We start from the raw sequence: 13,732 nt of genomic DNA, 5'->3' as shown, positions 1-13,732 counted from the left end.
GAAGCTGTATCAATGTATTTAGGTATTTTAAGGAAAATGTCTGGTGTCGTGACAACACTGCTGTATGATGCCGCCGCCAGTCAAAAAGACAAAATAGCCTTTTGCCGTGAGACGGGGTAGCAACAGCTCGGTTTTGTCGTGTGGCGCTGGGGTGTGTTTACGCCGTGTGACAGGGCCTGTGGGGTGCTCGCTAATGAAAGTCAGGCACAGTGGTACTCTGACAGGACACAGGGACCCCTGACAGGGAGCTAGAGGCAGTGTCAGGGAGGTGATATGGGAATGAAGACAGTCTGAAGTGGTGAGACGTACAGAGTGTTAGATTTATACAGAGGTACATGCACATACACCCACACGGTGACAGGGACAGACACCTGGAGACTATGCAAACCTCTTTTTTTTCATTTCCATCTACCCCTTATGAACATGGACAGCTTTGTGCCAGGTGTTGCTTTAAGGGATCTAAATATAATTCACTGTATCAGATACGTTTATCAGGATTTAATCTGGAATTTTTGACCTGAAAATGTTCCACTTTAACAATCAAGTTAAGTCAGTTAATCACGCATATATAAACTAGCAGGCCCATTGCTTCTGGACTTGTTTGCACTTGCAACTGGCCAAGTAGTCAGAAGCCCGTCACCTCAGCTATGCTGCAGTCAAATATATTATATTTCTGCCTCTTTAACTTGATACATTTGTTCTGTATTATGTGGGTTGTACTTAATTGAAGGGTTACACTGTGGGGAAACAAGACTATTTCTATCTCAATGCACACAAACAAATAATCTCTCTCTCTCACCCTTATAAAATGTTTCCTATCTTTACCTGTTCTTTTCCTATCTCCCTTTTTGTCATTCTCTCTCCCTCCCTCTCGTGGATTTTCCTGTTCTTAAAGTGCCAATTTTATGGCCACGTCTGCAAGCAAAGCTTATAGTATGATATAATTCTGTCTTCAATATTTAATAGGAGTGCTGCCTAACCAAGATGGGAGGCATGGACATGTTTACTGTACATTCAGTGTGGCTTCCCATGCCATTTCCCTCCTCTGTCTCCTCACCTGGCAAGCAGGCCTCATTAACATCGGCCTCATCTCTCGCACCGCTTTCTGACCTTTAATTATACCAGTGAACCTGCTGGCTCTTCACTGTGGTAACCCAGTGCAAATGATAAACAACAGCGCCAAGCCTGGGTGAAAGATAGAGGATATGCAGCTAACAGCAACTGTTCACGCATATTAAACACACGTTATAGTGGCTGCAGACCAGGGACATCGCATGCATCTCTCATGGCTTATACATCCGATTAATGACCCCTAACAAATCACGGTATGTTATTTTGATGCCAGACATTTTAAAGTGAAGGGACAGTTGAAGACATTTTGTATATTCTACCATACCAGAATGCACTGCTCCAGTTCCTCAGCAGAAAATCGACAAACAGTGCCACAGCCACATCAAAGATTCAGTTTTACTCTAAAGTGAGTTACTCTATGTGAGTGATACTTGGCAGGAACAATATTCATTAAGCCACACAGTATGGAAGCATGGGAAGCGTGAATGTGCTCAGAAAACTTCACAGCAAGCTGCCTACTAAATGATGTCACGTCATGTGTTCCAAATTGACATTTTGGTCAATGACTCATCCAAATGAGTGATCAGACAGAGCATAGAGGGATGTTCGAGGGTAAAAATGAATGAAAGTGTCTATTTGCACCCGGGTGAGAATAGTCACAAGGCAGCTATTCACATCGAGCAAAGTTAAATAAGCAAGTTAGTGAGCTGAAAAGGCTTTCTGCCAAAAAGATTTAGGAGTAGTAATTTATCATAGATGTATGAAGAGACATATGATTAGCGACACAGTGTAAATATTTTATATTCTGTGTTAGATGAATAGGTAAAACACCAGACTTTCACCTAGGAGATTGAGTGACTTTGACTTAATATTTTCAGTTTAGGCAACATATACACCCAGATGTAAATAACCACATATTCTGCTGGGTTGCAAATATTGTTGGCTTCTGACACCTGGGTGCAAATAGTAACTGCCTGAAATTAAATATCATTGATTTGCTTGACTTGGGTGTAAACAGATGACAACTAAGTACAACAGAGAAGCTTCCATTCCTTACACTTCCCCACGCTGCCTGTCTAGCACATTTTTGTACAGATATGGACTTGCCGCTAAAGACAGTGCACTCAGTAATAATGTCATGTAACATCTTGGACACTGTGTGGACCGCTGGCAAATGATTGAAGGCACAGCCAGGTTCTCCTAGTTATTTCAGCTCTAACGAGCAGGAGGACGCCGTCTGTGACTAAGGAACACGAAGGCAAGGTGGTTTCTACCTCAGACAGATCATTTTGCGCTTCTTTAGTGAGACAGGAGCCGCAGAGCTCCCTCTCTCAGCTTCTGAAAAAAAAAAAAAATTGATTCTATGTTGTCTCCAGCCACTACCTTTGCTAAATCCTTTTTCAAAGTTTCATGTTAATGTAATCTAGAGTTCTGTTTCATATGAGTATTTTCAGATATGGATGCAATGCATCACCTGTTGAAAAGAGTGATTTTCTACCACCGCTTGCATCAGTTCGGGTGATGATGCAACTGTAGCCCAGGCAGTGGTTTTAATAAAACATTCAGCTTATAATAATGAAAAACGGATTTCCTCTCAGCTCCAGGTCAGAGTCGTATAATAGGGTCGATGAATACGACAGTGGTAATCCATTTGCAGAATTGGTGTAAAGTTGCTGTAGAATTGGGTCAACTGTGGCAACAGCACTACAGTCCTGTTTCTTATTTACCATAAATAAAAAACAACAACCTCAGGATGTTTAAACCCTAGAAACGTCTCGGACCCCAAACCTTTATAACTTTATAGCTTTGCACAGAAGGAACATGCTCTTACTTCCAACTGCTAATATTTACAACCACTGTGTGTTACTTGGCTACAGTAACTCTGACATTTTGGGAACTGTCAATGTCCAGTGTCCTATGGAGAGATGAGTCGGCTTGAATAAATGGAGAATATCTGTTAATCTGACACAGCTCCGACTAAAGTAAATAGAGATTGGACCATGAATGAGTGACCTGTCCGATGCAGCGCTGCACTGGATTTATGAGTCAGCAAACAACGTTGTTGACAGCCGTGTCTACAGTGTGACCTAAGTACATGGACGTTTTCCCATATTTCATATTCCATCTGACAAGCTGCTGCTCTGAGTTGGCGAAGTAAATTGCCAGTGTCCATACTTTGAATAAGAGCACTGTATTGCTTTACAGCTTCACTGCTCTGATCCTCATGTCTGTATGTTTGCTGTGGCTTGTTCCTTTAGACACATTCTAGTTTGAGGTCAGGAGTCCTGCTCAGATGAAAGAGTGGTATCATCTTTGTCCACGATGTTTATTCAAAGTGGATTGAATGTCTTGATGTCTGCTGCCTGGCAGTGACAGAATAAGTGCAAGCTTCCATACTGGGCAATTAAATGTTGATGAACAATCCTGACAGAGGCCATTTTTCTATGTCAGTTCATCCTCAAATGAGGCTGCTGGGAGTGTCATTTTAAGTCCTCCCTTGACATTTTTTTGCTTTGGCTGTCACTTGTTCAAAATAAACCAAACAAGCCTAAAATATGACCCACGCTTCTGTTAAGATAGGAATCAAATCTTCAACGATGGGCCAAAGTGTTAATTGTTTAAAATGAGGAAAATGTTTATTCCCCATTAAATTACGCACAAAGGCGCACACACACACACACACACACACACACACACACACACACACACACACAGTCTGCTGGATCAATCCATTTTTAGATGGTGCAGGTACGTTTCAGAGGTGAATTTAAGGAATTCAAATGGCAGAAAATAAAATGTCAGATTTGTCAATGAGAATGTCACACTTGAAAAAATGTCTTGTATTACTTAATAACCTCTCTTATCTGTGTGACTACTGTATATTGATATACGAAAAAAACAAAACAAACAAATACGTGGATTTTGTGATCATTGCAATGTGAAGGAAAAACACATTTACTCACTCCTAAAGACATAAACTAAATAAATGCTTCGCTCGAAAGTCGGGAGGTGTGGCCACCCTATTCGTGCTTCGTTATCCAATTGAATAAGAAAAAAAGAAATCGGGAGTCTATTCACGAGAAGAGATACAAAAAAGGCACTGGAGAAGTAAAAATCAATTGGTTAGAACACATAATATTGCACCAACCTTCAGAGCTAGGACACGCCGTCACAAGCAACAGTGTTAAAGGACACAATGCAAGGGCTGTTTCTTGCATTCAATAGAAGCAGAACCTGTAGTCTAAATGTCGTAAGGGGATGCTAATGCAAGTTGCAGAGTTATGGCGTAGATTACCTTAGACGGCAGCTGCGTTCTCAAGATATTACGAGATCATATGAGAAACATGGGATCACATGTCTGATGAAAATCCATCTTGTCAGGATCAAGTACGACTAGTGGGTCCAATATAAAAATCTTTTTTTCCAATGACGGCTTCTCAGATGGTATGTTTTTTCTGAAACAATGCACTGACTATAACGACAACAGGCACTGGCTGATTTCATCAGCTGTAGCTAGCTAGCTTGTTAAGCTAACATTAGTCCACTGAGTTGGTTGAACATGCTGTGTCTGGCTAACATTTTAACGTTCTCAGTTGTTTTCAAATGTGAATCTTGTGAAAGGGGTCTTGAAGTAAATATGCACATACAGTTTATTCAACTTCTTATACTTCCATTCGTGTTTTTTGTGACTGGGCTATCGCTAGCTGTATTTACAAGCCGTTCACCGTCAGCACGTTTTGATGCTGCTAACTTGCATTAGCATACGCTTGTCTTGTGTTAACAATGCATCAGGACTGACTCCACTTACCCCAGGGTGGGAGGATGGCATGCACTTGTTGGGAGGGAGGGAATGTTAAAGAGGATTAGGGATGGGAGTTGGGAAGACAAGCACACACCTTCAGTGTGGGACACAGGCAAAGAGATCTCCATGCAAGCAGCGGACTGGGCCTTGCGGAAGGGCGGTCGGCCAGGGCCTCTGCGGGTAAGCCGTGGCCCCTCAGGACCCATCGGGACGCGAGGCTTCCCTGCCGTGCAGGGCTGAGAGGTGGGGCTAGTGCAATGTCCATTGACATGATCTGTAACAACGGCAAAGCATTAGCAAACAATACAAGGAGGGGAATAAAACTTTTAAACATATTCTAATCCAATGCTGCAATATCCATCTTTATGTCATTTAGTCTAATTCAAAACTACTGAATTATTAAAATAGGAGGAATCTCCAAATCAGGGGAGATAATTTAACATATTCATAATGCAATTTTCAAAGTAACAACTGGAGCTTTCTTACCCTGATATTTTGCTGACTTCAAACTACTCACTACTATACTACATGACCTATAAAGATGGATATTTTCAGTGTAAGAGGAGCAAGCCAATGTTCAGATTGTGAACAAGAAAAAGTGGGTGAGTGAGTGACAAAGTGCTGGAGAGTGGTTAGCAGTAAGTATGAGCAGGGAGGAGAACGAGATGCGAGGGCAACAGAAAAGAGAGCAAAATGCAGAGGCAAATTGTGAGTGCAGTTTCATCTGTGCCAGGAGAGATATGGAAATCAAAAGAAAAACAGACTTGTTAAATCCCCACTTTGTTTCTTTTTTTCCATTTTTTAATCGTTTGTTTTCAGTGGAAATTGTTTTTTTATTTTTAAGACAGGAAACGGTCCGACATTTCGTGCGATGGAAAAAAAGCTCAAAGTGAAGCTCAAAGGAACAGACAAAAGATCTAAAAATATCTTATATCTGCCTCTTAATTCTAATGAAAATTAGTCCGGTTAATTTGGTTTGGCCGCACAATCCACTACAGATGGTGTTGACAGTAAACACTTGTTGCTTTCTCTAATTGTACCCTTACGTGGCCTCACCTCAGGGACAGAGACTCTTGGAAGCTTCATCTCTACTTAATGTAGGCTGATTGTGGGTGCGTGTGGGCAAAATAATTTGTTTAGAGCCAAACCTTATTAATGAGACGAAGAAACGTCAAGCAGAATTGGGAGCACTACTTTGTTGTGTAATATTATATTAGTAATATTATATTAATTAATAGCTTCATGATAACTTCGCCCTTCTCTCTCGTCTTCAGAGACGAGTAATGAAACGCTGTCCTTTTTTAAAATGACATCCCCGTGGCAGTTAGACCGAAGTTAAAACTGTTTGGGTTTTGAGGAGAGTCTCATCAAACCTTTCCGCTCCGAAATTCTCCGACACTGAAGCATGAGGATAATGTGCTAATTGGGGAAAAATCCTCTTAGAATTTTGCACTGATCATATATGTCTGCCATATCAAATCTGAGTCTCCTGTTCAGCCAGTTGATGATTCAAAATTATTCAGTTTCAAAGTGAAGATGAAAAACACCAGGGTGCCACCCAGTCCGCGTGCAACACTCCAGGACGGACTGACGCAATGCAGGGCTTGAAAACTCCAGGTTATATTGGACCAACCAATACCAAGGCCATGTGATGACATCACTGCATATCCATTTGAATGTTTTGTAAGTGAATTTCAAACAGAGATGCAGCAACCTAGTTATTTACCCCGAAATGTTCTGCACGGAACAAAGCCAAAATAATGGCACTGTACCCTCACACACACACACACACACACACACACACACACACACACACACACACACACACACACACACACACACACACACACAGTAATAATGATACAGCCTGTTCTGACAAAATATTTAGCTTTCATATTCAACACTTGGTTCATTGTAGCTATTAAAAAGGCAAACGATTAATTAGGGATTCTCCCTTTTACTGACAACATGCACGTTTTTACTCTTCAGGGGCATATTTGAACCTCACAGGAAATTCAGCTTGAAATGTTCTCCATTTAATGACACTGAATGTGTGACGAGGCAACCGAGTTTAAGGTTGATCTTTACAAGTTGGATTATCAAATGCGTCACTGTCACTATAGCTTCCACCAAATATAATACAGGGTTGACAAAATAAGAGCATTTTCTAAACCTGTCAGATAAAGAAAGGTCATTAAATGAGGGAAAGTCACAGAAATAAGTAGAAATTGGCACATTTTGAGGTAAAGAAGCAGAAGTTTTTAAAGGCGACAGCTCGTGTGAAGCAGCAGTCTGCAAGAAGCAGATCAAAGGGAAACCTGAGATTGTGATGTGTATGTACAGCAGTAGAGATGTATGGGTGAGGACGCTCAGTATCTATGATGCAGATGATCCAGTCAAAATAGAGAAAAGACTGTTTAAGAGAGAAATGATCCAGTTACAATGAGAGAAGTAGCGAGTGATCCAATCACTGCCGAGCAAGGCTGCCAATGGAAGAAAGGTTGTGTAAAGAAAGATGGTCCAATCATGATAAAGCGATAGAAAACCTCAAATTGAAATATGGGCATGATTTATAAATCACCTTTATAAACACTTGCAAAATGTAGAAGAAACAAATACAGAATATTTAAATAAAACCAAAATACATTAAGGGGCAAAATGGATAAAACACTCCAGTCCGAAGGTCTCATGGACTGGTTGAACAGGCGGAGAGAGTGACAAGGAAACTGAAAGAAGAAGTTTTGAGTGAGAATAAAAACTACAAAAGCAACATAAAAGCCTAGAAATCATGATAAAAGCAGAAACTAAATGACTCTAAGGAAATCAAGTGAAAACTGCTGGCTTTCGCCTACCGTACCAAGATCAGTCTTAAGATCTGTTGGCAGACTTAACTTTCTGCCGGGTCCCTTTACTGAAACAAAAGAATAGGAAACAAAGAACCAGTTAATCCCTTCAAATAAAAAAAATAAAAATAAATCATAAAAAATAAAGTCAAACAAACAATGATAAAACAAAAGTGCAAAACCCAAACGCAAACAAAATGGAAATCACTCAAATGAACAAAGATCCAGAACATGCAAATTGGTGCGGTTGCACACGGCAATCATATTTCAAAATGCATGCTCTGTTGTTGTCCCAGGCCAGTGTTCCCAGCTATCTATGATATATCTCTATATCTATATATATTCTTTTTTTTCTTTACAAATATGTTAGTTTTCCATAAAATATTTGTTCTGCTTGAATAAAATAAAAATAACAAATAAAATCCAATTTTCTAAGGCCTGGGATGTCTGACATGGAAGCACAAATAAACAGGGTGACACCACAGGGTGTCAATACAAAATCACAGTCAGACACTGAAGGCAACAAAATAACTGGTTAAAACATTTTGCAAGCATTTTGCAGTAAGTAGAGAACTGCAAAGGTCGAACTTGAGATGTTATGAGTCAGTTTCCCCCTCAAAAAGAAGGCAATATTTCATTGTTTCTTTGTGTCGAATGTGGAAGACAGAGGATGGCGTTTACATGACGATTGGTAAATTTCATGACCCCGAGGAAAACAGCATGATCATGAATTTGCATCATTGATAATTCCAACTGTTAACGTTACAATTGGAAAATGCAAAGGAATCTATGAGGATTTCTTTGAAAAAAAAAAAGAGAATAAGAGTACAGCAGAGGACTGCTGTAGTACATTTATTTAATATACTATAATGTAATACATTTTATTCCATTAAGACCGCTTATTTAATGTAGAGGACCATGTAGGTTGCTCAGTAGCAAAGGTCATTTTGAAGAATGATATATTTCCTTTATTTTAGAGGAAATTTGGGTGCCATGGTTTCAGTGAATTTATGTTATTGCTGGAACAAGTAATGCCTTTCTGATTAGTATTTCTAATAGATGAGCTCTGTCTGTGTGTGTGTGTGTGTGTGTCTGTGTGTGTCTGTGTGTGTGTGTGTGTGTGTGTGTTCTCAACAAACGGCAGAGACCAGATGCTGCTTGCCATATAAAATATTTAGTGTTAGGGACACAGTGACAGGGAACATGTTCTCATAATAAACCTGTTACACACAGATGTTCCCCTGTTTAACAGCCAAGTCGATGTTAACCCACCTGCTCAATTTGGTCGGTTGAGCAACCCCATCATTTTGTGTCTAAATTTGACAAATGTAATCGGTCTATATTCACATCAACACTTGTATGACAACACTTAGACTGGCCCCATTTGTGACCTCAGAAGTCCGCATGTTAGCCTATGATTTGGTCACACAGAGTCCTTTAAGCAGACCTTGGGGTGTTGCTATGTTTAGGACACATTCAGCAGTGTGTTGCACCATGGAAAGCATGTTTGTTATCCCCCAGATGTCTACTGTGTGTCTGGAATGATAAAATGTTTGCCTGAGGTGAAACTGTTAAATCCAATATTTCTACAGACTACGCTACTTTCCTCTGCTCTTCTTCTCTGCTCCACAAGCCTAAGATATATTGGATTAAAATGTTGATTCCCCCGCAGGCAAACCTTTTACCATTCCCTGCAGACAATAGATGCCAATGAGATCACTGCCTTTGAAGATGAAACCCACTGTTAGATTAAGAGGTAAACAAGCCTAAGAACCTACATCAATGCTCTGCAGCTCTGTGAGGCGAAAATGTCATCATCAACATACTAATATGTTAATCATCGTGACAATACTAACATGCTGCTGTTTAACAGATATATAGCCCGACTCACCAGATGTAGACTGTGGGTATAGGTCTGCCATTGGCCGCTCACCTTACATGACATTCTCCTCCCCTTCCACTATCTGTGCTATCCCTTTTGCAAGGACTGTTGCTGCATCCTTTACTTACCGCCACCCAATATATGACAGAATGATAATGTGTGGAACCAGAGCTAGCTTTAGTGCTGGCTGCGGTGATAGGTCTGTCCTTTTAAGACTATGGTATAACATTTCATTACCTTAGTTTAGGTTGTTAGCATGCTAACATGTTTGATCCAATAGCATACATATTTCACTCAAAACTCCTAAATATCTGGGAACAACTGGCAGACACACTGCTAGCATGGCTAAAGCTAACGTTTGCATTTTTCACCTGAGGTTTGTAATGGGAACTTCATGTTACCGAATCATAGTAATGCACTGGAGTGCCGAGGTCGCAAATGGGGCCACAACACTGATGAACGCACAAAGGAAGCTGACGTGGTTTATTAGTACTGCAGCTGGCCACACAGTGGGCACCATGCAGTTAATTGGATGAGAGATGAAGGTCAGCCGAGATGACGACAACATGAGACTGAGGATTTGTAGACACATCGTTAGAAAAGACAATGAGAGAGATTCCAAGCGCCACATTACGATAGTAAGTAGCGTGTTGCCGTTTAGTGACAAAGATGTGTTTCCCGATGGAGGAAGTAATGATTGACGTCACAGAGAATGAAGCACTAGCGGCACTGACGAGTGAGGAGAAGTACCCGCCTGGAATACAACCCCTTCCTCTTCCCAAGCCCACCTGCCTTGCAGTATTGCCAAATGTTGATGATCCAAGATCAAAGCCCAGATCTGGCACATACAGACACACGACACAATGTCTACCCCCCCTGCAGCCGTGGCAGAGAGATAATGCAACACCAGCAGTCGAACAAAGGCATGGAGCACATTGACAAGGCAGTGACAGACAGTCTACTCCTAGAAACACAGTCTCTGTCAGCTCGCTTACACTGCAAGCAACTTGGTTGATGGGTCATTCTGCTGTGACCGATCGTGGCGCCAGAGGATTTAAATGCATTTGTATAGTGAATTGCAATATTTTGATAATGAAAAACCTGATATGATTTATTGTAGAAATTCTCAGTGATTCTGTGATGTTTGGATTGCTTATTTGTGTGATTTTCCCTTTCTGACATTTTGGAATGCCAAAGCCGCCGCACTTACAGTGCAGCAACAAGGACGAGAACCCTCTACCCACCTGCACGCCCCACTGCATTGTTTTTTTTTTTTATAATTTACTATGACAGATGCATCCTACACCTACTTTCTTTACACGGCATTCAAATTAAAGTTGGGAAGATTTGAATGGTTCTAATCACCTTCTCCGCTATTTTGCCCCTGCTATGGAGATCTGTTCTGCACACGTGTGGAATAGAGGAAATTAAAATTACAAATAGTATTTGCTCTTGAAATTAACTATTATATGTTATTGTAGCTCGTTAGAGTATGAATGTGCCTCTGATCGTGTTGCTCACAGTGTGGAAGCAGATTAGCATGCAAGGTGCAACATCAAACCAATCACCTGTCTAAAAACAACCCAAGAATCCCACCCCCTCCCTTGTTGCCATACAGTAAAAATAACACAAGCAGATGTCCATGAAGAGGCTGAGATCCGTGAGACATCCCTCCTCTTACCATTGTCCAGCAAGTAAAAGACTGGACTGCAGTGGCTGGCTCTCAGACTGGCCACAGGCTCTGGCAGGATGCGTGGGTCATTGTGAAGGGAGGTTGGGTAATGAACTGGAATAGGAAATCCAACAGACACAGACTTTTCAGGGCAACAGGGGAGAGACATACACAATGGGTGAACTGGGGAAAAGAGAGACTTGCAGGTAACAGTTGAGAGGTTATGAAAACAAAAGGATTAGTAAGAAGGTTAAGGACAACTCTATGTCACCAGCAATATGACACTCAAACGTCTTAACAAGAACTATTTATAATCACAAAGAACAACAGCACCACTGCTACTAAACCTATTACAACTACACTTGATCACCACTACTTTTAACAACAACACATTTACAATTTGAGTGTCTCCACCAGCTACAGGACGGCAGTTCTTTATTACACACGCCACCGTGAGCTGAATGTTTTACCACTAAATATAAACCTCTCCTCCTATGTTCCAACAAGGCTTTGTAACCATTTCAATATATGCATTTCAATCATTTCCCCCATCATTTCACAGTCACTATCAAATACCCGATACTGAACATAGAAAAATGTTGGTTGCAATGTCATCAGCCATGATCAGAACTGAAACGAGATAGCTAGCTTTGAGGTAAAAAACCGAGCGGCACAGTCTCTTTTTTTTTTTCCAGTGCTCATGTGTCAAGTAGCCACACAGTTTAGAGAACATTATAGATCCAAGACGAATTCGACATGAGGGCAGGATTCAGAGAAAAAGTTGCAGTTACAAAGCTGTCTGCTGCTTCAGCACCACGGACAGCACCGTGGGTTTCGTGGATCGATACACAGCACAGACAGGCTACTGAGATTTTACAGCCACGGTCGGGGCCATAGATTCCAACACATACACATCTGCACAAACCTCAGTCAGATAAAGGGTTTCTGGCAGACTAGACTAACATATTCAACTAAACAACTCATCTGCTCACTGCTCAAGCTCTGCTGGGGATGGCAGGTTAGGTATCAATCAGCGCGTCATCAGAAGACCCACGTTTGTTCAGAAATAGTGGTTTGGTAGTGATTGTATTCTACGGCGCTTAAGTTTACACACTAAAACTCATCTCAACTCATGTTTATTACTCCATTATTGGTTTTGGCATTATGACTCATGTTAGTGTGTCACACAAAGTGGACAACAACCTCATGATTGCATCTTCGTGTTTCAATATGTTCAAGCAGAAGCATTACAAATGGAAAAGATTTGTCTAGAAAAAGGAACTATGATAATAATTTAGAATGACATTTTTTAGTCTTGATTCATACAGTATTTGTTAATAATACATTTGTCCTTATAAATTATTATTATGCAACTATAATGCAACATAAAGCCTAGTTAGTGTATTGTAAATTGTAGTGCAGCAACAGACCTATTTTAAGTTTTATCAAGCCACCCTGAGCTGCATGGTGCTGAGCAGGTGGCACCACTTCACCACACTGTAAAGTTTCAGTCATCACCTCCCCCCTTTCTCCTCCTGACATGCAGCTAAAAATATCCAGCCGGGTTCAGGAAACAATCACTGGCATCCTGGCATCTCAGTGTGTTCGTCTATCTTGTAACTGGGCCTGGTCAAGTAAACCTTGCTATAGCCTAAGTAGCACAACTCCCAGAGGAAATGTAATGTATAACCCCAAACCAAAACAACAGACCTCAGGACAAAAAAAAAAAAGAGGACAGTGAGAAGGATGTGAAGGGAGACAGCTTTCAGGCAGGACAAGTGCCAATTACTGGGCCTAATGACAAAAGGGGGATAGGAAAAGAACCAGGTAAAAGAGAGTAAGAGAGAGAGAGAGAGAGAGAGAGAGAGAGAGAGAGAGAGAGAGAGAGAGAGAGAGAGAGAGAGAGAGAGAGAGAGAGAGACCTCTGCAGTTATTGACACACAGGGTGAATCGGGCTGATGGCTGGCTTCCTTAATAAGCTGTCCACAGTCTGAATATGGCTTTGAAAAGACACAGCACACATGGTGTTCCAGGGACGGCCAGACAGCCTCTAATGGCCATAGAAATAGGTGGAAGTTGCTATCCAGCAGGAGGGAACAACCCATGAACTCTTATGCCTATCAAGTAGAGCACAGCTATGCTTCCTCATTTGTCTCCAGCCATAACGAATTGCAATGTATTCCATATCACTCTTGCATCAATATCGATGAGATTCAGAGATTTCTGCAGGCTGACAACTAAAGTCAAATTAGGTCACAGTGCTCTTAACCATTGCTCAAATTTCCATCTTGATTGCAAATAGATATTCTGAACAGGTACTCAGCCCAGCTCTCCATAATTCTTCCTTTCTTCCATCTCTCTAATTAGTAAATGACAAGCTTGTAATGGGGAAGAATGACCATGACCTAGTCCACAGCACAATGCTGCAAGACAGCAAAGAACATCTTGTCCTGGTTTTGTTA

General features: G+C 41.1%; 1 protein-coding gene across 12 annotated transcripts in view; it reads right to left on the bottom strand.

The window, feature by feature from the left end:
* The window catches only part of stxbp5l (syntaxin binding protein 5L), a 110,900-nt gene that overhangs the window by 9,378 nt on the left and 87,790 nt on the right, over nt 1-13,732 (bottom strand). For 4 of the 12 annotated variants that reach the window (XM_084022368.1, XM_084022371.1, XM_084022370.1 and 1 more), the window contains one exon: nt 4,968-5,147. The exons of 2 other annotated variants lie outside the window; for them this stretch is intronic. In XM_084022368.1, coding sequence (XP_083878494.1) covers nt 4,968-5,147 — 180 coding nt within the window. Of the gene's footprint in view, nt 1-4,967; nt 5,148-7,730; nt 7,785-11,279; nt 11,385-13,732 lie in introns of all 12 variants that reach the window. 6 more of the 12 variants (XM_084022360.1, XM_084022366.1, XM_084022365.1 and 3 more) reach the window with 2 other exon arrangements.

Source organism: Eutrigla gurnardus (assembly GCF_963514095.1).
Source record: "Eutrigla gurnardus genome assembly, chromosome: 12".
Classification (NCBI taxonomy): domain Eukaryota; kingdom Metazoa; phylum Chordata; class Actinopteri; order Perciformes; family Triglidae; genus Eutrigla; species Eutrigla gurnardus.
This window is presented reverse-complemented; position numbering and strand designations above follow the sequence as displayed.